This window comes from Phoca vitulina, unplaced genomic scaffold (genome assembly GCF_004348235.1).
Source record: "Phoca vitulina isolate PV1807 unplaced genomic scaffold, GSC_HSeal_1.0 scaffold37, whole genome shotgun sequence".
NCBI classification, from domain to species: Eukaryota; Metazoa; Chordata; class Mammalia; order Carnivora; family Phocidae; genus Phoca; species Phoca vitulina.
Window position 1 is genome coordinate 6566651 of NW_022589740.1, and position 23409 is coordinate 6590059.

Genomic DNA, 23409 nt, shown 5'->3' on the forward strand with positions numbered 1-23409 from the left:
GGAAGAGGGAGGGAGAAACCCCTCTTGATAGTGAATTCTGAAGCTGGTAGAAAAACAATTCTTTTCTGAACGCCAGGTTTTAATTTCCATGCGTGAGTTGACCAAGGGGAGGCCAGTTTCTCTATATCTTCAGTGAATTAACCTACAATAGTTGCAATTGGTAGAACCAAGGGACAGGTCTGATGGTGGAGTACCCATCCCACCAGTGGGAAGCAGGGGTGTCAGGAAAGTGCAGTGCAAACAATTTGGTGGTCTTCACTGGGCAGTGTATAGAGCAGTGTGGAAAGAACAAGGACTTTGGTTTCAGGCATACTTGAATTCAAATCCTTGTTGCATTTATTTTCTACCTTTGAAACCTTGTCAAATATGGCTCAGCTGCTTTGTGCCGTAGTTTCCTTTCTGTCAAGTGGAGATACCAGTCCCTACCTCACTGGATGGTCATAAGGACTGGAGATGACGCATAATACTGATAACCATGGTGACACGGTTATTAACGTGAATTTGGATATTTATTATGGGACAGACATTGTGCAAAATGTGCACGTTAACTCATATAGCGTGCCCAGAACGATGCTCGGCACACTGATACTTTTTTTTTTTTTTTAATTTTTTTATTGTTATGTTAATCCCCATACATTACATCAACACTGATACATTTTAAGTGGACTTATTATCCAGCAATTCATAGGAGAGTAAGAAAATGACTTTGGGGGACATGAACGTTTAAGAGACATGAATATTTCAAGTCACTTCTCTAGTGTTAGATGAAGTCTCAGCTTCCCTGGAACCTTGATACAAAAGCAAGTATTCACCAAATGGATGAAGTTATGGCTACAGAAAGAAACAAGTCCAAAATCTGTGGCTTTACCCGATGAAAGTATATTTCTCTTAAACCACATGTCCAATGGGGTCAACTTGGGGTTTTGCTCATTGTTGTCATTCACAGACCTTGGCAGATGGATGTTTCATCTTGACATCTGTTTTCACAATTACCAACACAGAAGAAAGGAGGATTGGTAACTAAACACTTCTATGCAGAAGTAACATGCATCTCCTTTGCTCACATTGGTTTGGCCAGGGCAAGCCACTTGGCCACATGTAAGTCGAAAATGGTGGAGGAATGCAATCTACCATGCACATATTCAAGGAGAATAAAACCTTTGTGGACAGCCCAATGACCGTGGACACTAATAATCACCACAGAAGGGCATGCTCTGGCTGATGAACATCATTGACATTCTGTTTATACAAAATGAATAATAAAACCTACTATACACCGAGCACCTACTATAGGATAGGTATTGTGCCAGGTGCTTTTCATTCAAATAGCAGTTAATCCTCCCAAGAAGGTCTTAATAATCTCCATATTATAATGAGGAAACTGGGACTCAGAGAGTTTCATTTACAAAGGCTTAATAGTATTAAGGATAGCATGAGCATGGTGTGCAGTTTTTCTGGATTTGTAGGGAAATCCTTCAAAAAGAAGAGTGCACTAGGAGGCTATAGAGACAGATTTCTTAATTTTTGAAATCTGAGCACATGCTAGGATGGCAAATAGGTCTTGAGTGTCAGCTCTGACAGATCTGAGTTGGCTGCTAGACAACCGTGGTGAGAAAATTCTCTAACGGGATGGAGTGATGTGATTGATTAAGAATGTCTGCTGTGGGCATAGAAAGGGAGTGGCAGCAGGGCAAACACATGTTTGCCATCTCTGGGCATTTTTCTTAGCTTCTCTGGGTTTCAGTTCTATCACTTACAAAACGAGCTTAATAAAACCTTACTGGAATAAAGATAGGAGCCTGGCCAACATGATTTCTTGATGTCTTCAGAGGGCACCAAAATCCTAGTTTCTAGGTGCATATATTCCCATTTATTTTATGCACAGTGTTTCATCATGTAGTCATGAAAATCCATTAGTATGTATGGGATGGGGCTGGGGAAGGGAGCTCCACAGATTGTCATTGAAAACTCCTAAGGAGAGCAGAGCTGGAGGCCTTTGGCAGGAAGCATGAATCATTTATTGGCACTTAAGGCTGCCAATCATCACTCCCCTACCAAACAACTGAGCTGGATATGCTCCTCATCTATAAAACCAAGGGCTGTGTTCCTAAGTCTGGAGTGATATGCTGGGGAGGCATGAATCCTCCGATTAAAATACCTCATCTTTTCAGTAGTGACTGGAAGAATACAGCAATATATTTTTCTCAAGAGACACTAATCAGGATTCCAATGGGAAATAGCTGGCACACTCAAAAGGTTTTTCAAAGAGATAATATTCTATTTACAGAGGTGTGTTGAGGATTAAGGGGACCAACAAGGAATGGTGAGACACTCAGTGACAAGCAACAGCAAGAGGCCATTAGCGCTTGTAGGCCTGAAGGCACAACTGGAGGGGAAGGTGTTCCTGGAACCCGTGAGTGCTGTGGCCAGACAGAAGAGCTGTTTCACCCGATGGCTGGCTGTAGGAACTCCGATGCTGCCCACAATACTGGCGCACACACAGGGTGGGGAGTAATGCCCAGAATGTTCTCTCATCTCATCTGCTGATATCCTACGAGAGGGCAAGGGGGCCTGGGTGGTACAGGCACAGGGGACAGACCTCTTGGAGGCAGAGAAGGGCGAATAATGAATCTAGAAGAACAAGTGGAGAAGGCCCGGCACACAAGAATAGACACATAAGGTAGAATACTCATGAGTTGTAAAGTCCCATCGGATTTGAACAGGGCAGGGGGGAAAGAGGGAGGACTGAGACAGAGGGAACCGCCTTCATGTTGATTTGGTGGGGGGCAGGGCATCGGCCTGAGGGAAGTGAATTTGAGGCTCAGCAAAACTTAAACCTACTTTCCTGGACATAGACTCTTGGGGAACATGGTTGTTTTTAGGTGATAATTTAATATTTTCCCTTATTCTTAAGGTGTCTTGTGAGCATGTCTGCTCATATCTTTGAAGCTGAGGTAAAATAAGGGAGGTGTTTTTTATCTAGTTTGGGTTAGAAGTTGAAGGAGATGGTCTATGGTCTGGGGCTGGCCCCAGTGAAGGAGCCCAAAAGTCCCTCAGGGTGAAGCTTGGGACCCACTTAAGTGATAGACATGGTCCTTTGAGAGCTCTTTCTGTTGTGCATGCTTTGGTAGATTTCTCTTCTTTGCTCTTCAACAAAGGAGGCCCTTCCAGGCCACTGGTCAGATTGACGGCTTCTACTTCCAATGCTGTCCTTGTTGTCTTGGAAACCCATCCCAACTCTGAGCCAGAACAGGGGACTGTCACATTTTCTTCTTTTCTCAGGCCCACACCTCTCTCAAAAGCCAAACGCCCCTTCCGACCTCAGAGCAGATCACCCCCTGAGGGCAGAAAAAGTCCATGACTGCATTGCCCAACACGGCAGACTGTAGCCACGTGTGGCCGTTTACAGTTTAAATGAAATGAGGGGCATCCGGCGGCTCAGTCCATAGAGCATGTGACTCTCGATGCTTGGGGTTGTGAGTTTGAGCACCATGCTGGGTGGAGAGATGACTTAAAAATAAAATCTTTAAAAAAATAAATTTTAAGTGAAATTACATTAAAAAATTTAGTTTCTGAATCACACTAGCCACATTTCAAGTGCTCAACAGTCACACTGGCTGTGTTGTATTAGCACAAAACATTCCCATCATTATAGGAAGTTCTATTGGACAGACTGGTCTAGATCCTTCTTGGGGCCTTGGCTGGGCAAGGGGCTGGCAACAGGATTCAAAAACTGTCTTCACCTACAGAATCTTCTCCTTGATAACAGGCAACCCTATCTGGGCTTGTACGGTTTTCTTGTGCAGCCAGCAAAATACTGATGATCATTGCAGCCTACATTTATGTAGTTCTTAACATGTGTGCAAAACAGTGTGCTAAAGGTTGTTAATACATTGTCATGTGACGACCACACAGCCTGACAAATCTCCACTTGAATGATGCAGAAACTAAGGCCCAGAGAAATTAAGTGACTATACAACTATTAGCTTATACCATATGGAATCCTTCATACTCAAGCCGTTTTTGATTCAACCGCCTAGTAAATGACAGAGCCAGGGTTCAAATCCAGATCCAATGACTATGTCAGGTTCAGTGTGGCTGAGCCTCTGTAAGTGATAACTTTGAGACCTACTTCATAGGGCTGTAAAGGATTCATTGAAATAATTTTGGCTCTGTGCCTGGCACACAGTAGGGCTTTTGGAACGTTAGTCTTTTTGGTTTTAATTCCCTTCTGTTATTACCACTGTCTTGGAAGGTAGAATACAGCTGTCTGAGCAGATGTACCTAGTGAGATGGGGCGGGGGGGGGGGTGCACTGCCATTTACCGGATCCCCTCACAGAGACCTGGAATAGCTCCCCTTTCTCACCAAGCGCTCCTCCAGCTATAATCCCAACCAGTCCCCACCTCTTTCCATCAGGGCATCTCTTCTGCCCCGAGCCCAGGGAGGGAATGTGATGAACATTGGCTCGTCCCATTCCCTGTGACCTTAAGAGCCCAGCAGATATACTTCATCAACAAACCCCTCCACTGGAGACCTCAGAAGGAGCTGGAAGGCTGGAGGCGGGACCAAAGGGGCTACTGCCACCCTGAGCGTGTCAGGTGGTTATATAAGCTCTGCTCCAAACCTCCTGCATGCGGTAACTCTGTTTTCATGATTGTTTCTGGCAAGGAGTAAGATTTGAAACTCCTCCCTCTTTTATTTAGCAAGAGGGGAGAGAAGTGTCCCCTGGCTGAGTGTCTTGCTGTTTGGGTGGGGTTTTAGAACTTGGGGGTAATTTCCATCCATATGAGGAAATTTTGTATTTCAAAAACAGTAATGTTAGCTAGATAATAAAAATATGAGATGCCTGGTTAAATTTGAATTGCAGATAAGCAATAGATAATTTTTTAGTAGAAGTATATATGATACAATATTTGGGACATATTTCTACTAAAAAATATTTATTTATCTGAAATGCAGTTTTACCTGGACGTCCTGTATGTTATCTAGCGACCTTACAATAATTGGGCTTCTCTCTACCCTTCAGATGCTAGGTCATTTATGATGATGTTAAGGACACTTGGGGATAAGGGGGAGACTTACATCTAGTTTTGCCGACTGCATCCTAGTTTCATATTCATAGCTCTTTGTGAAGTGATTTAGACTCATGGTTCTCAAAACATGGTCCCTGGACCAGAAATGTCCGCATCACCTGGTATTTGGTAGAAATGCAAATAAATTGCCATGTCCCACCCCAGACCTATGAATCAGACACTCTGGGGGGTGGGACTCAGCATTCTGTCTAACAAACCCTCCAGGTGATGCTGACATAGGTTGAGAACCACAAGTTTAGACTCTGAGCAATCAGACGGTCCTGGGCTTGAAACCCAGTCCCACCATTTACTGACTGTGTCAACTTGGCAGAATTACTTACCTTCTCTGAGCCTCTGTGTCTTCCTAAACAAAACTGAAATATAATACCTTATTTAGGGATGTATTAAGGATTAAGTGAAGTTACATATTATGAAATAAAACCCACAATGCCTGTTACCATAAGAAAGCACAAAACAATTACTCTTTTATTGTACAAATAGAGGTCCATTGGTGCCCTGAGACAAATTTGATGGTCAGCATGGCAAAAACCCTAGTTACAGGAGTGATCTCTGCTCAGTTCAAACAAGGCTTTAATTTCAAGAAATGCAATTTCCAGCAGTCCTATGGAGGGAGGAAGGAATTAGGAGGAGAGGGGGCAGGGTGAGAAAGGACCAGGACCCAGTGGGGATTGGTTTTCTGACCCACAGACAAGCCCAGGGCAGAGAGCCACGTTGATTGAATTCCCTTCCTTCAGTGCTCCGCCCAGAACAGCTGTCCAAAAGGCAGGGTTTAAAAACATTTTTTTTGTTGTTTTTTCATGGAAAGGTGAGGGAGAGGAGGCCTGAGAGGGAAGGACGTGTCAGGATGCCAATCAAGGGAGGGTGATTGGCACACTTGGGCATGTTTCACAGGGAGGGTCTGGGGCCTCCTGTGATCAGCTTTGGCTCTATTGACTTTTTGGGTCAGGTAATTCTTTGTAATGTGTCTGGCTGGTGCATGTGGAGCAGCATCCCAAGCCTCTACCTATGAAATGCCCATAGCCACTCTCATCCTCCCTCACAGTGGTGACAGTCAAAAAACGTGTCTAGACATGGCAAATGTCCCAGGATCAAGGGGGCCTAGGGGTACCAAATACCCCTGGGCTGAGAACCACCTGTCTGGAGTGTGTATCAGACAACAGCCACTCACACAATTTTAACAGCTACCATTTACTGAACATATATTATCTCCAATCCCCATGCTGATCTTACAAGGTAGGTCTTATTACCTACTTTTTACAATTGAAGAAACTGAGGCTCAGACAGTTAAAGCAACTTCCCTAAACCCTACATCCACTAGGTCTGGGCTTCTGACTGAGGTTGGTCTAACTCTAAAGCTCATGCTACAACATTCTCTCTTTCTCTCTGGAAAATGAAGGATTTTTTTTTTTTTCTTCAAGAAACTCTTCTCATGTCAACTCAAGTTCAAAATACTTATTGAGAAGCCATGAGAAGCCGTAATAGAAATCTAAGACGTTGCTCCTCTCAAGGAGTTTTTAGTACCAGTGTCACTGGGGAGGTCAAACTCCCACAACACAGTTGAAGAACAAATGAGGCAGTTCCAGTTGGGGCCAAAATGGACATTTCCAGAAGTAGAACTCCGAACTGGATGTCCTTTGTGTATGACTGTCTCCTATGTCCTTGTACTGTCAGTTCTGATAACACAAAGGAGGACTGAAACCTTGAGGTTCACGGGGTCTACCACCCATGTGTCCTTCGAAACATCAACTCTCTTGCCTTTGTGGGGGCTGTAGGTGGCTTCTAGCCAAACACTCCGCCATCTTCTTTCTGGCTCTTTGCAGGAACTCTACCTTTCCCCTTTCCCTTCTCATGGCAGTATACTCATAAGCTTTGAGCTTGCTGTAGTAATCAGAAAATTTGTTGTAGAGGATGGAAATTGGCATCCCGTTGAGGATAATTCCAAAAGCAATGCAGAGGAAGGCAAAAAGCCTGCCCAGGATGGTCTCTGGGTACATGTCTCCATATCCCACAGTGGAGATGCTCACCTGTAGAGGAAAGAAAGTGGGATGGAATGGTTAGCAATGTGATGGAGGAGAAGGGAAGGAGAGAACCAGGTAGGAAAGTGTCCTCTGACTCCCTGAAGGTACACGTGGGTCAGGTAACAGCTCCCACAGAGCCAGCTTTAGGAGGTATGAAGGTTTGCCTGCAGGATCTGCATCATGGAAAGAACACAAGCTGTGGAGCTGGAAGTCTTGGGCTTAAACCCTGACTATTGTAAGTTTTCTTATACACAATACAGGGGATATCATAGCTACTTTAAGGGGTTGCGAAGAGCATATAAGTTGCCGTGTGTAAAGTTCCTGGGGTAGCATGGCTTCAATAAATGTTTGTCTCTGCCTCCCCTAAGAGGGGTCAGCTTTAGGACCAGGGACCCTGGGTTTGCCCACATGATAGGCGTACCAGGAAGAGCTCGGGCTTAGAACCAGTCATATGTGGGTCCAAGTCCTAACTCTGACCCTTCCCCACTGAATACCCATGAGCAAAACGTTCAGTCTCTGAGCCTTGTTTCCTTCATCTAAAATAGGAGGATAATACCCAACTCTTCATCTTCTCCTGAAGACTAAATAAGAAAATGAATATAAAGCACTTAACCCAGTATCAGGCCCACAAAAGGCATTAAACAACCTCCTCGGTTGTGCTTCTCTCATCTTTAAAATGGAGACATAATTATATTATAATTAATACTTCTCAGAGTTATTATGTCATTCAAATGAGATATTGTGTATGAAGGTGCTCTAATTACAAATGTCTGGAGAAACACACTCTCGTTATTTTGCAAAGGGACTTTTCTGTAAGACATCACAGACCAAAAATATGTTCATCCTGTATGAAATTTCTCCCATCACTCTTGCACACCGCTTTAAATTCCACTAATTAGAGATTTATTTAGGTTAACAAGCTTCTGTTTTAAAATGCAGATACCCATGGGACTAGTTATCAGTTAGCGGAGACAGAGAAAACCTGGGAAAATCTCTTGGGGCCTATTTTTTAAACCTCATGTACTGAGCCTCCCGTCGATCCCCAGACTATTGGCAAATTACTAAAAGGCTTGTAGGCAGGGCTGTTGCTTAGTTGGAAAAAAACCCCTGTGCATTGCACAACTCCAGGGGGCACTGTTTGCTTCATCAATCTGTGGTGTTGCCACGATTTTCTGGCAGATGGTATTAAAATGGACAGTTAGCCTGTTGACCTGTACTAAGATGGTGTTTAGCTTAGAAATATAAACATTTTTGTTTTGATGTAAGGGTTAGTTTGAACTTAGGGGAAGTGTGATTGATTAGTTAGGATGGAATAGAGAAGCAGGCCAGTGGGGCTAATCTGGTGTTGCTGATAAGAACCACAGCTCCATCCAGACCATAAAAAAGTGAAAGCTTGACCTCCTTTTTTTTACCACCTCTCACTGCTTCATCTACAGTGAAGGACCTGCTGAGGGTGCGCTGCCCCTTCCCATGTGTGGAAGAATACAAACAAGCACCTAAGAGAGGCAGGATGGTGTAGACTAGTTTAAGGAAACAGAGATGGCTTTAGGCTACATGGCTCTGAACCCACCTCCCAGCTGTGTGACTTGGGCAAGTCCCTTACATTCTCTCTGGCTCTGCTTCTACTTGTGGAATATGGGGAGAATAGTAGTACCTACCCCATAAGGGTGTTAAGGGAATGAAGGAGTGCCGGTGCAGTGTATGAGTGATAATGTTAGTTCTCATGCTTATTAGACCAATGCGCTGGGGCGCCTGGGTAGCTCAGTTGGTTAAGTGACTGCCTTTGGCTCAGGTCATGATCCTGGAGTCCCAGGATGGAGTCCCACATAGGGCTCCCTGCTCAGCGGGGAGTCTGATTCTCCCTCTGATCCTCCCCCCCACCCCGCATGCTCTCTGTCTCTCAAATAAATAAATAAAATCTTTAAAAAAATTAAAAAGACCAGTGGGCTGTGGAAATGGACTCCTGCTTGGATCCTGCTGAACAGGAGGGAAACGGGGTGGGGAGCACTGTGACTCCAGATTTTTGCACCGAAGGATGATGAGAGGCAATGCTACCGTGAGACTGTGGGTTAATCTCAAAGTATGCTCGTGTGTGTGTCTTGTCACTGGCCGTACCCGAAGTAAAAGAACTTGAGTCCGGTCTCTGTCTGGGTACATGAACCGAAACATGGTTTTCATAGGTCATGCAGCACAGCACTCATACCTCTGTATGAATGTTGAGTCACTCAGTCTACTTGGCATAGAGGAAGCCTACAGGGAGTCTGGTAACAGGGGTGAGTGACAGGAAGGAGTAGTTCAGGACAGGAAGCATCCATGAAAGGCCAAAGCAGAGGCTTTGAGGTAAACCAGCCTGCAAGATGGGAGGCAGGGGGCTAGGAGGATGCAGAGGAAGATAATTGAGACAAAGTGCCTATTTTAAACTTCTGATCAATCCCCACACTGGCTTTACTTTACTCCCAACCTCGGCTTCATTTCTTTTTTTTTTTTTTTGGCTGAACTTCGAGTGAAGGGTCAAAAGCGAAGAGAGTTGTTAGCTTAAGGCAGATTAAATATTTGATGCACATAATATGGTCTAAATATTTTTGTATATCTTGGATCTTTATTTTTAGAGAAAAGATCTCTTCTGCTAGGAGACTCTGTGTGACTGGTCCTGAAGAATTTGTTCAAAATGCACAGCTAATCTTTACATTGTCTGTTCTCTGGACAGTTTGACTCAACCAGTGACTTGGTTCTTGCTCCTTGGCTCCAAGAGGAATGCAGAATTCCTTGGCTTTGGAGGTCTTTTCTCCATGTTCCACAGACCAAACCCATTTCTCCCTTCATGAACATTAAAAATGGAAAGCCCTAAACTGACACATATGACCTCAAAGAGTAAGTTCTCACATTAGGAGGGGTTGGGTCAGAAATGTGACTAGAATTCCTGCAATCCATCTTAATATCCTGAAAACACTGGCTGGCTCAGCCACTCCATAAACTGGAAGCGTACCATTCCGTGGAAGGCTTACATATTTTCCCTAGCCTTTGAGTCCCAAACGCCAGAATGTGACCTTCCCTCAGAAGCTCACCCATTAATCAGCAAATCTTGGCCTCTTAAACATTACAAGAAGGACAAGCATCCAGTTTTTCTCTGAAACTTCAGAATGACTATACTGGAATTTCTCTTTCAACAAGGAATGTTTGTTTCCTTCATAATGAACGAGGCATAGATTAAATCTTGGCACCCAGTAATCCATGTATGTAGGAAATATCCCAGGGAACACAACAGATTTTTCAAAATAATGAACCCCCGCCCTTCTAGTGTTCCCAAAAAATTTGAGGTGGTGAAGACTAGTGGTTTCTGGCTAAAATTATTACACACCTCAATGCATATTGTCCTTTAAAGGATTTAGCTTCAAAGGCTATATGTAGCCTATCCATGCTGCTGTTGCTACAAATATTTGAGGAATTCCTCTTTGGATTATAATCTGCACAGAGGATTCAGTGGTATGACTTTGAAACAAGTAGTCTTAGCCACCTCAAGGGTTAACTCTAGATGTCAATCTTAAACTCAAGGGTCTTGACTGTATTTTAAAATATCAAATCCACCCTCCAGAAGATGAAGATTTGGCACCATTACAAAGAAGTAAATGGACATATCACAGTCTCCAAAGATAATTCCTCAGTGGAATTCAAAGCATGTTCTGAGGGGTGGAAGCACTGTTAGAATGAGGTAATGGGTGAAGACAGGACCTTAAAGAGAATCAACCAGCCTCATCCCTATGTTAAAGTTGTGACATGTATGTAAATTGTGCAATAAGGAGGAGGGAGGTGTGCAAAAGCTAAGGCAAATGTGGGATCTGTTCATCCAGCCATAGAAAGGTATATGCAGTAATGATGATGTCCTCTGTACCCACTGTCTCCTTGGTACTTTTCCCTGTCCTCTACGACTCCATGTCCCACAAGTCCTACTGACCCACAGGAGGATCATAGTTTAAAGACCTAAAAGGGGACCACTCCAGAGCTGGGAGTCCACAGGAGCAAAATCCATAGTAGTGCCTAAGATCCTTTGCCCCATTTACGGCTCCTTTGCTATTTCTGAAGGATCCAAGAGGATGCTGCCTCCTTTTACTGCCGTCTAATGCAGACACTGACCCATTGTCTCTCAGTCCCAAGCGAGACACCTACGGTCCTGCAGCGGGGAGTCTGCAACTACATTTCCCAGACCACCTTGCTCACTGGCTTCTGGCTGTGTTCTGCAAAGGAGAGAGTGTTGGGACACTGAAGGTGGCTGAGGAATTAAGGGTCTCTATTCCTGTTTCTGGTGTCTGTCACCGTCCTCCAATAAGCAGATAGCCGTGACTCAGGCATCTTTTGGCGCATAGGACGCTAACCTCATGGTATCATCCTAAGAGGCCCTGCGACAGCCCCTCAGTGGCTCCTTCTCTGTTCTTGTGGGTTCCAGTAATTTGACATTCTATTTGTCCCCCCAGTTTTAGGGTTGATAGCTATTGCATGCAGTGACCAATCTCTGGTGTTCTTAAAGCAAGCAATCAATCCATAAAAATAAAATAAAATAAAAAAATCTCCGTGATCTTGTAAGTGCCACCTATCTGCAAGGACATGATAACATGCTTTGGGAAAACAAAGATAGGACAAGGTCTCTGTGGCACAATTATCTGTTCCCTCAGCTAGAGATAAATCTTCTTTTTGAAGAGTTTTTGTTAGTTTTTGAAGGAATGAGTTCATGACATAGTTTCCTGTTTGGTTTCTATAGTTTGAACTCACTCTTGAAGCTCAGAAGGAAATGGGCCGTTGAACAGTTCAGTTGCCCTTTTCTGCTTTAAAACCGAGCCACGCCGGAGGCCAATAATGACGGCGTCGTCACAGAGCTGACTCTTCTTGCCGGGCCGGACCATGCATTTCCCACACCCAGGCAGCCTGGAGAGGCCCAGCATGGCTGGAGCTGTTCCGGGTGGATGCCTATTTATCTGGACACGCAGAGGCTCTCCCAGGAGGAAACAGCTGACCCCTTCATATGTCTTACGGTCTCTCTCTTTCCAGTAGAGAAGGAATCACTTCTGTTTTACTTTCCCTCAAATGAATCTGGAAGCAAAGGTTATGGCTTGCACGTGATAAAGACTATCAACTAGACAGATCTGGGAGCTTCTATTTACGGTGGATGTACCACAAGCTAGCATTTTACATGTGTTTCCTATTACATTAGTGCTTACAAGTAATCTCCTTTTGACAGATGAGTAGGACGGGGCTATCTTACATCCTAACGCATGAGCATTTGCAGACGTGAATGTCCACGAGGGATTTGTTCTGCAACTGCAGAAGTATTCACAGCAACGAAGATTACTGTATTCCTCTTAAAACCTTGAGTTGAATTACAAGAGGAAGGTTGTAGGATCCTTGGCATAGAGAGAGGGAAGATGATGAAAAGCAAGTCAGATTTTGGGGTTTTCTAAAAAGTACTAGCAGCACATGAAGAATGGCTTAGAGAATCTGTCTCTAGTGAGGTTGAATATACAAGGCGTAGAGCACTGGAGTCTGGAAGACACTATTAGTCAGTGTGTGAGTGTTTTCTGCTGTGTACATATATTTGAGCAGTAATAGCTTCCTACAGTAGAATGATTGTATTACCTAATTTTTTTTAATGGAAATACAGCTGACACACAATGTTAATTTCAGGTGAACAACATAGTGATTCGACAAGTCTATACGTTATGCTACCGTCTGTCACCATACAACCCGATTACAACACCACTGACTATATTCCCTTCGCTGTACCTTTCATCCTTGTCATTTAAAACTCTATGACTGGAAGACTGTACCTCACACTCCCTTTCACCCCTAGGCCCCACCTACATACATGCTGGTCTACATACTTGGAAAAATGGAAACTTGACTCTCAAACTTGGTAGTATATCATCAGCATGTAGATTTGCTCTTCTCCCTTCCTGCTTTACTCACCTCCATAGAATTCATATTCTACTTTATAATGATATATTGCTTTACCCATCCCCCCCACCACCTTGCCCTCTGGCAACCTCTAGTTTGTCACATATAAGTGAAATCATGTGGCATTTGTCTTTCTCTAATTTATTGCACTTAGCATAATGCCTTCTAGGTCCATCCATGTTGCTGCAAATGGCAAGATCCCATTCTTTTATTATGGCTGAGTAATATCATATGTATGTGTGTGTGCGCGCGCGCGCATCTATCCATCTATCGATGGACACTTGGGCTGCTTCCATAATTTGGCTATTGCAAATAATGCTGCAATGAACATAGAGGTGCATATATCTTTTCAAATTACTGTTTTCATGTTCTTTGGGTAAATACCCAGAAGTGGATTTCGAGATTGTACAGTATTTCTATTTTTTAATTCTTTTTTAGGAAACTCCATACTGTTTTCCACAGTGGCTGCACCAATTTACATTCCAGCCAACAGTACATGAGGGTTCCTTTTTCTCCACATCCTTGCCAACTCTTGCTATTTCTTGTCGTTCTCTAGGAATTCTGACAGGTGTGAGGTGATATCTCATTGCAGCTTTGATTTGCATTTTCCCTGATGAGTAATGTTGAGCACTTTTTCATATATATGTTGGCCATATGTACGTCTCCTTTCAAAAAATGTCAATTCAATGGACCTAATTCTTTATATCATCCTGCATCCAAGCTCTTTGCCATAAAACTTTTCAGTGCTTTCCTACACTGGGTGGGCTAATCTGGTCAGCTCTTGGACTCTGAATTTGGCCTTGTGACTTGCTTTGGCCAATGGGTTGAGCAAATGACATGAACAGAACCTTATACAGTGCTCACATGATTGAAATTGCATTCCATCTCTTGCCCATTGCCATGGCCATGGGTACATGCCTGCTGGAGGATGAAGGAGATGTGATCTAGTCCTCTCGTTCATCCCAGCTGTCAGCCAGCTGATCATCAGACCTATGAGTGATTGGCACCAGCCCAAATGAGAAGAACCTTCTGCTTGAAGCCAGCCTAAACTGCTGACTTGCAAACTCATAAGCTAAATCAACGCTTGACATTTTAAGCGACTAAGTTTTGGGGTAGTAGTTTGTGGTGCATCATTATTATAGCAATAAATAACAATTTATGAATAGTTGAACATGCATTTATCATGGGTGTGTGCTCAGAAAATTTTAAATTACAGAATGTGTAATCAATAAAAGGCTTAGAGACAACTGCATCAGAGTTAGTTTTGGGATTCTACTTCTTATTCTCATTTCTGTTCAGTCATGTCTATATAGATGGGTTTCTTCTCACCCTTCAAATTTCAGCTCAATGTCATTTTCTCCAGGAGGGCTTCTCTGGCCATCCTATCAAAGGTAGATTCCACACCCAGCTATCTCTGTCTCTCTATCCTATTATCTCATACAAGACACCCCAGTATCCAAAATTATATATTCTTTTTCTCCATTAGAATGTAAACTGCATGAGGGAAAGAAATTCATCGCTTCGGGGTTTTTGTTCTATCACCCAGTATCCCTAGTGTTTAGATTACCCACCTGGCACCCTGGAAGTGATCAAAAAATTCTACCCCAGTGAAATGAGTAAGATGGATTTTGAGATTCTCATGAAGAATTCATCTTCATGTTTTGCATCTTTTATTTGGCATCTACATAAGGAAACAAGACATTCTGTCTGCATCATTTTGACAGCGTTCTTTTCTCTTTGCTCTACTGAGAATATGGACCCTTGGTACACAATGTGGAATGCCATCAGAAGTGTGGAGGAGAATCTGCTAATCTATATTGTCCTGGGGCCTAGAGCAGTGTTTAAGTGTTCAAAGGGGGAACCGCTCCTATTGTTTTCATAGATTAGTTTAGAAATATCTAATTCATACTGATTTTTACTGGTCTATAAAATCCTCAGAGAATAAGATGGACAAAAGCCATTGGTCAAGGTTAAGGTTGGTCAACAGTAAGGCTGAAATGTGCAAATTTTGGCCTGTGAAAAGAGTGCCTGATAGAGATAATGGTCACAAAAGAAAACTCGCATTGGCAAAAGCAATAATCGTTAAACTTTATTATCAATAAAAATTGAATGGTGATTCAATTTTTATTGTAAAACTTATGGAAAAAACTGATTTTGACTAAAACAATTTTAGTTAAAAAGGGGGTAATTTGAAAGTTTTGAGTGTCATTGTACATTAAACAGATCAAGTAATTAAATGGAATTAATAGGCATTCCCTTCAGGAAATTTTTAAAAAAGAAACCTCATTAGCAACAGAATTCTTATCAATTTTTGTATTAATATACACAATTTTAAAAAGTTTTGTGGGTTGAAAATATAGTGTCAAAATGTCCCCTAGGCCCCACCTACCTACATACATGCTGGTCTTCTAAGATACTTGGATAAATGGAAACTTGACTCTCAAACTTGGTAGTATATCATCAGTGTGTAGATTTGCTCTTCTCCCTTCCTGCTTTACTCACCTCCAAAGTAAATGTCATTTGCTGGGGACAAAGCATCCTCTTTCAGCTCCATCTGTACACATGGTTTATCTACTATGGGGATGACCTTTTGTCACCTGGAATATGATCAGAGGTGTGGCACTGGGCTAGCTCATTGGGAAGAGCCTAATGTCCTCCCATCACTGAAGAAAGCTCACAAATCCTGTTTGATATGAGTGCTCTGCTTTTCAGGGACAGAAGACTAACTGAATTATAGAGCTCTGTAGCCACCCTTTTTTAGAGACAAGAAAACTGAGGACAGGGAGTAAGGGAGCGAGGTTTTACAATTATTTAGGGTCCCAGTTAATTATTAGCAGATCCGGGACTAGAATCGAAATGTAAATCTTCCATCTCGCTGAACTACATTGTCAGTAACCCTGGGTTGGTTCATCTCAGAAATCTAGACCAGATTCTAGGTTCTAACACACCCAGTGTTAATGTTAAAAATAACTAGTTCCTTACATGGGAAAAACTGGTTATATTTGCTTAATGTTTTTAATGGCATTGCAAACCATCTAGTTTTAAAAATAGAGAAATCACACACCCACTTCTTCCCTCTATGTATAAATGTTCACTTATCCATCAGCATGTCCGGTGATTCCGGGATTTCCCAGAGATTTTGCATAGCATGCCAGAAATACGGGTATTTGAGTAAATGGCATAAATTACTACAAAGAGGCAAATGCCAAAGAAAACAACAAAAATGACCAAAAGCCTGCAAATTAGGCAAGGCACGCCCCAGAAGTGAAGTCTGAAAGAGGCAGTGCTGGGTGTAGGAAGGGCATGGATTTTTGCCTTGGATGGTCTTAGGTTTGGGTTGTCACTCCACTACCTTCAGCTGGGTGTCTACACTCAAACCCTCTGCACCTCAGTTCCTCCAGGCAAGAACACCAGGTCCCAAAGGAACTGCAGTGACACTGGGGCAACTTTCAGTTGTAGATGCTCCTTTCCACAGTCAGGATTGGCTAGGAGCAGTGGGATTTCAGTTAGGGTGGACACTGGTCAGCCGAGTCTCACCTTTTCCCTGCATAAACTTATAGTTTCCTTCAAATCTGAAGCCACTTCCAATTTGTCCTCTTAAAAAAAAAAAAAAAGTGATCCTAACCGTTTCACAGGTTGTGATACTGAAATAAGAGAACATCTACAAACCATTGAGGACAACAGGTGTTGGATAAGTGGCGAATAAGAATGAGGATGATGGATTTCCCCACATACACAAACAAGGAATCCTTCTTAAAATCAGCCTGCCCAGGGATTTAAGACTAAATCTAGATCTGGAAATTCCTAGGACCAAGTCGAATTCAGTTACTTATGGAACTTTGTCTTTCCAACTTGTTTTTGTTCGCTGCGGGCAGCAAAGGCCTGGAGAGAAGCAGTGGGCCCCTAAGCGAGGCAGGGAAAAGGTCGGGGAACAAAGCAAGGCAGAGGTGGCCGATGACTCCGGGAAGGGACGCCTGGCTTCTTCCAGGCTGGGGAAAGGGCCGGGAAGCCAGAGCCTTGGTACTCACCGCGGCCCACCACCAGGCGTGGGGGATGCTGGTGAAGTTGGTGTTGGGCATGTCGTGCTCCACGGAGTAGACCGCGGCCGAGAAGGTGAAGATGCCCATGGTGATGAAGAGCATGAGGCAGCCCACCTGCTGGTAGCACTGGCGCAGCGTGAAGCCGAAGGCGCGCAGGCCGGTGGAGTGGCGCGCCAGCTTGAGGATGCGCAGGACGCGCATGAGGCGCATGATGCGCAGCACCTGGCCCACCTTGCCCACGCGGCCCACGGTCTCTATGTCGTGCTCCCGCTGCGAGCCCTTGCCGGGCGGCGGGTCCTCGCCCGTGAAGCACTCGAGCAGCAGCTGCAGGTAGAGCGGCAGGATGGCCACCAGGTCGACCATGTTGAGGGCGCTGCGCGCGAAGCGCCGCAGGTCGGGCGTGGAGGCGAGGCGCAGCAGGAACTCGAGCGTGAAGAAGGCGATGCACAGCATCTCCACGTGCTCCAGGATGGGCGGCGGGTCGCCGCCGCTCGCGCCCTGCCCCGCCTGCTGCTGCATCTCCTCCACCGTGTTGAGCGCCAGCGCCACGACGGAGATGAGCACGAAGAGGCTGGAGGCCACCCCGATGGCCTTGGCGGCCACGGACGAGAAGGGCTTCTCCATGAGGTTCCAGAGGCGGCGGCGCTGCGGCGCGTAGAAGCGCATGTCGCGGAAGAGCTCCTCGGCCTCCTCGGCCTGCGCCTGGGCGCGCAGCTCGCGCTGGATCTTGAGCTGGTCGCCGAGCTCGTCGCGCCGCTCCTCGAAGCAGATGCGGCAGCAGCGCGGCGTGTGCTGGAGCCGCACGCCCCAGTAGCCCAGCTCCTCCAGGAAGCGGCGCGGGCACAGCTCGTCCAGCACCAGCAGCACCCCGGACGCGTAGAAGTTGGAGACCAGCTGGAAGACGGCCGGGTCGCGGTCGAAGAAGTACTCGTCCGTCCGCTCCTCGTAGTCGTCACACAGGCTCAGCTGGCGGCTGCGGCTGGAGGACATGGCCAGGCGGCCCAGGCGCGTCTTGGGGTAACAGGCCAGCTGCCAGCAGGCCAGGCGGTAGCTTTGGCCGCCCACGTTCACGTTCAGCGTGGACGACACGACTGGAAGGTCGCACTTGGCCTCTGGCTGCCCGTCTTCCTCGCCTGGGTCGTCCTTCAGATCGTCCTCCTCCTCCGGGTCCTCGTCCTCCTCGATGTAGTAGTTGTAGTTGCCCTCGGGCCACAGCGGGGTGCTGGCCTGGGAGCTGGAGCGGGCCCCCACCGAGCAGACGCTCCTGCGGTGCTGGCCGGCCCCCGCCTGGGACGCGTCCTCGCTCTCCGCGCCGTTGCAGGGCCTACAGCCCCAGGACCGCCTCCTCTCGCTCTGCTTGAGCATGGCTGCGCCAGGCGAGCCCCTTGTCTGGCCTTCCCGGCTGTCGTGGGGTGTCGGGGCTGGTCCCTGCCGCCGGGAGGACGGAGCCTGCACCCTGCGCGGCCTTGGAGCAGCCTGCCCGGGACCACGGACGGTCGGAGTCTGAACCCAGCAGATGGCTGTCGACGGCTCTAATCTTGCTGATAGGGAAGCCTCAAGTGTTAGGAGGGATTTAGAGCCTCTTTAAGCTAGTTTCCTCCCCCTCGCCCTGCACTCTCAGACGGCGGGGTTGATTACGTGATCTTAAATCTGTAGATAATCAGAAGGTGGCAGGGATTGTTGCTAATAAAAATGTCGCCAACCCTTAGGCCTGCCCTTAGGAAGTGCTCAGTGTGCTTGTGCTGGGGTGAAACCCACCGAATTAGCTCTAGAAATCCGGATGCCTGTGTCCTGGCCTCACTATTGAAGTTGCAGCCTCTGCAAGAACAAGGACAGGAAGGGCACCAGAATGCTTGAAGCGGACGTCATCACAAGCCTGTTTTCCTCTTAGCGTAGCCCTTGTTTAGATCACCTAAGACTTCAAATGATCCCCTTCCCATTCTTTCACATGATCATTTCTTTCCTCAAATGGATTCTACTTAGCAGCTCTGCCTTAGAGTCCAGTCTGATCTTCTCAGTCCCAGCCTCGATCCCCCTTTGTCTCTGTTTCTCTGCCTCTCTTTTCCTTCCCTCTTTGGCATGATGAGAGCGGATTTCCAGATAGAATCCCAGAACTAGTGGGTACATGTTCTTACAGCCCTGCTTAGCTGCTCTATTAGGGCCATAGGTAAAGGTGGCCAGACTTTATTCCAAGGAAAAAGCCCTCATCATTCTTCAAGACATCACTTTAATTTTTTTTTTTTTTTTAAGTCTCTCCATGTGGAAAGCAACATGCTAGATGCTGGGGATGGGAACTCTATGGGGACGGAGTTGCTAGTGGTTTTGTGGGTGATGGAGTTAGGTAAACATAGCATAAGAGTGAGTAAAGAATACAATGTAGCCGAGAAGAGGAAGGGATTGGTACTGAGCAGAGAATAGGTTTTTAAATTCAATTTATTTCAAATAGCTAATAAGTGTTGATGGTAAAAATTCAAAAGGTGCAAAGATGCATTACAGAAGACAGTTTCTTTTTCTTTTTTTTTAAAAGATTTTATTTATTTATTTATTTATTTGAGAGCGTGAGAGCAAGAGCATGAGCAGGGAGAGGGGCAGAGGGAGAAACAGACTCTCCGCTGAGCAGGGAGCCCAATGCGGGGCTCGATCCCAGGACCCTGAGATCATGACCTGAGCTGAAGGCAGACACTTAACTGACTGAGCCACCAGGTGTCCCAAAGACAGTTTCTCTCTCTCTCCCAAATCTAACTTGCAGTTATCAGGTGTGCCTTTGAGGAGGCAACCACTGTTGTTGTTCCAGAATACTTTTTGGTTGTTCTTCCAGAAATATCCTAAACACATACAAGCAAAAACCTGTCTCCACCTGTCATCTGAATAGCTCTCTATTATTAACACAAATCATAGTACACTCTCCACATTGCTTTTTCCACTTAACCATGTGTCTTAGAGGTGTTTTCGCATCTGAACATAAATGTCCACCTGATTTTGAAAGTAGCCCCGTAGTAGTCTGACAGGGATAAACATTCAGGTTGTTTTATTCCTTGGCTCTTGTAAACAATGGTGCAACAAATAACCTGTGCATACATTACTTTACACATGTTCAAGATGGAGGAAGGACCACCAAGAAACCTGACCAGAGAGAACAGAACAAACTGGACAGATACCTTGGGAAGAGAATGAAAATGATACCATCTTACGCATGCATGAATGATTCCTGTTACTTAAAATAATGTTCTGTCTGATAGGAATGTGTGGGCCTCATTTGGAATCCTGATTCAAACAAAAAGCCTAAAACATTTTTGAGAGTTGGAAATTCGATGGTATTTAGGAACTCTTACGAATACTTTTAGTTGTGATAATGGTCTTGTAATGTTAAAGGCTGTGTATCTTTTAGAGACACATACTGAAGTATTTATGGATGGAATGATACGAGAGCTGAGCTTTGCTTCAAGAAAATACGGGGGAGAGAGAAAAGGGGTGGCCATAGCATGGGAATAAGACTGGTCATGAGTCAGTAACTATTGACACTGAGTGATGGGGGCATAGAGGTTCATTATGCTATTCTGCTTTCATAGGTGTTTGAATTTCTTCATAATAAGTTTTTGGGGGGTGCCTGGTGGCTCAGCTGGTTAAGCAGCTGCCTTCAGCTCAGGTCATGATCCCAGGGTCCTGGGATCGAGCCCCACATCAGGCTCCTTGCTCAGCGGAGAGTCTGTTTCTGAAAAACAGGAGAGTTAGTAATGTTTGAGAGGCCTCTCAAAGCTAAGCACAAACACCACATCCATGGAGTTGATCGGGGAGCATTGCCTGGATGGACCACGCTTAATTGTCTCTTACAACCAAATGAATATGTCGGTGTGGGCATGTTGCTTGGATTTTGCCCTTGGATTTTTTTTCTTTTGCGAGGGCAATGGTAGGTGAGTATCCATACGTGGAAACCCCTTCGAGCAAAGAGAACTGTCCAAAAGTCGAATGGGAACATGTTTAAGAATTTGTAGGGCAGAGGGAAACCTGCATGATCTTCAAGTCGGCTTCTGCCTTGAAATTACTAAGATTCCAAGTCTTTCCTTGATGATTCATTTGTCTTGAATTCCCTCCTGCCTGCCTTCTGCGATCCTTATCCTTCAAAAGTCAGCTCAGACATCCTCCTCCTCTTTGAGCGATCCTTCTCCGACATTTCTCTGTGTTTTGTCAAGATGGGTTAGCTGCTCCTTGTCAGTGTTTTCATTTAAGGTGACACATATCACTAACTTAGGACATGAGGCACTTCTTTTAATGAAGAGAGACTTAAAAAGTTTCCCAGAATGGAAGTTCTATAAGTGCATTATAGAAGAATTTAAAAAACAGAGAACACTAATAACCAATACAATAATAGCATGCCAAGATACTGTACTATGTTAATACTTAACCTATCATGTAGGTGCTATTCCTCTTTTACAGATGAAGAGACTGGGACACAGAGAAGCTAAATGACTTGCCCATGATTGCACACAAAGTAAATGGTGAAGCTGGGTTTTGGTCCAGACTAACCAGCAGGTTATAAAAGAGCATATACATAAAAACCACCTATAATCTGACCATCCAAAGACCCTCACTGTTAATATTTTAACCTGTGTCTTTCCATTTAGTTACACACACACACAGACACACACATATTTATCATGGTTGTGCTCATATTGGACATAAATTATATATCCTGCTTTTTTCATTGAACATTTTCACATATGCATTTTTGATTAAAAAATCCCACTTTGTAATCATTATGTTAAATTTTACTTCTCACATTTAAGGATTTGATCCAACAAGAATTCATTTGGAGGTAAAGAGTGAAGTGTAGGGACCCGACTCCGTTTTCTAGGGTTTTAGCCACATGTCCCGACACATTAACTGAATAATCTGTCTTTTCCCCACTGGTGTGTAGTGCTGTCTTTATCATGTAGTTCAGTTTTAACTGTGCTTCCGGGTCATTGGGACAGGTCACAGTTGCTGTAGGGTCTGCACCTGCTGACCTTGTTTGGCTTTCAATAGACCTCAAACCTCCAAGCTTAAGATAATGCCCAATCAGGCCTAGCCTTTACGTTCCTAAATGCATTTCTCACGTGCTCCTGTTGCCATACAAAATATTCTGTGTTGTGAATGTACCATCTATAACAGAACCAAATCTCTTTTATGGAAATAACTATTTTTCAGTATTCACTCTTATAAGTAATAATGTGATAAAAATATGTTTGAGAGGTTTTTTTTTTCATTCTTTGGGTTTTTATTTATTTATTTATTTATTTATTTTATTTGCGAGAGAGAGAATGAGAGAGAGCACGAGAGGGAGGAGGGTCAGAGGGCGAAGCAGACTCCCTGCTGAGCAGGGAGCCCGATGTGGGACTCGATCCCGGGACTCCAGGATCATGACCTGAGCCGAAGGCAGTCGCTTAACCAACTGAGCCACCCAGGCGCCCTTTGGGGGATTTTTTTTGTTTTTGTTTTTTGTATTCTGAGTTACTCTTTCAGACAGTTTGGCTAGATTTTTTTTAGGCCATTCTCTTTTAATATTGAGCCTCCCTACATGCTGTTCCTGCTGTTTGTTCAGTTTAGGACAGTCTTTGTCCACACCAGCCTGTCTCCTCTTCCTCTGGCCAACTCATGTTCACATTTTGTAGGTAGAGAGCTAACTCCTCTTAGCCTGTCCTCCAGGATAGCCTCCCTGCATCCTCAAAAGCTGAATTTAGCCCCCTCCCCCAACAGGTGCTTCCCTAAAAGCTTGACTTCACCTAGCAGAGCCCTTTGCACAAATGCTATGTGCCTATAAACAAGACTGAGTTTCAGAAGGGCTGGACAGTGTCTGGTTTGTTCTCATCCACAGGTTCTAGTCCACTGCCTGGAATATAGCAAGCACTCAGAACTACTAGCTGGAAGATTGAAATATTTGCTGCCTCTTGCCAGCTTGCTTTGCAATTTGCCTCACTGTTCGCTCTTAGCCCTGAAATATGGAAGTGTCTTCCCAGTGGCTTTGCTAGAACAGCATTACTGGTTGCTGTTTCCTTATTGAGAAGTGAAAATGGCATTACAGTTTTGTTTTAATCAACTCTGTATTAATTATTCACTTGTGTGTTCCCCACTAGCCTCTAAAGTCTTCAAGGGCAAAACCAATCTTGTCTCTGTGGCCCCAGCACCAAGCAGAGTGTCTAATATGTAGCAGATTAGAAAAATATGTTCAAGATCTCTCTGTATCCTTAAAACTGCGTGTAAATCTAGAATTATCTCAAAAATGTTAACAGAGGTTGCTTACTTTGGGGGCGCCTGGGTGGCTCAGTCAGTTAAGCAT

At 44.7% G+C, this 23409-nt stretch overlaps 1 protein-coding gene across 1 annotated transcript; it reads right to left on the reverse strand.

Moving 5' to 3' along the window:
* Positions 1-6837: 6837 nt before the first annotated feature.
* Positions 6838-18461, reverse strand: KCNV2 (potassium voltage-gated channel modifier subfamily V member 2). Its single transcript, XM_032427458.1, has 2 exons — positions 17085-18461; positions 6838-7119 (listed from the first exon to the last, which is right to left on the reverse strand). Exons 1-2 carry the CDS (start codon positions 18459-18461, stop codon positions 6838-6840), a joined length of 1659 nt encoding a protein of 552 aa, XP_032283349.1.
* Between the last annotated feature and the right edge of the window lie 4948 nt (positions 18462-23409).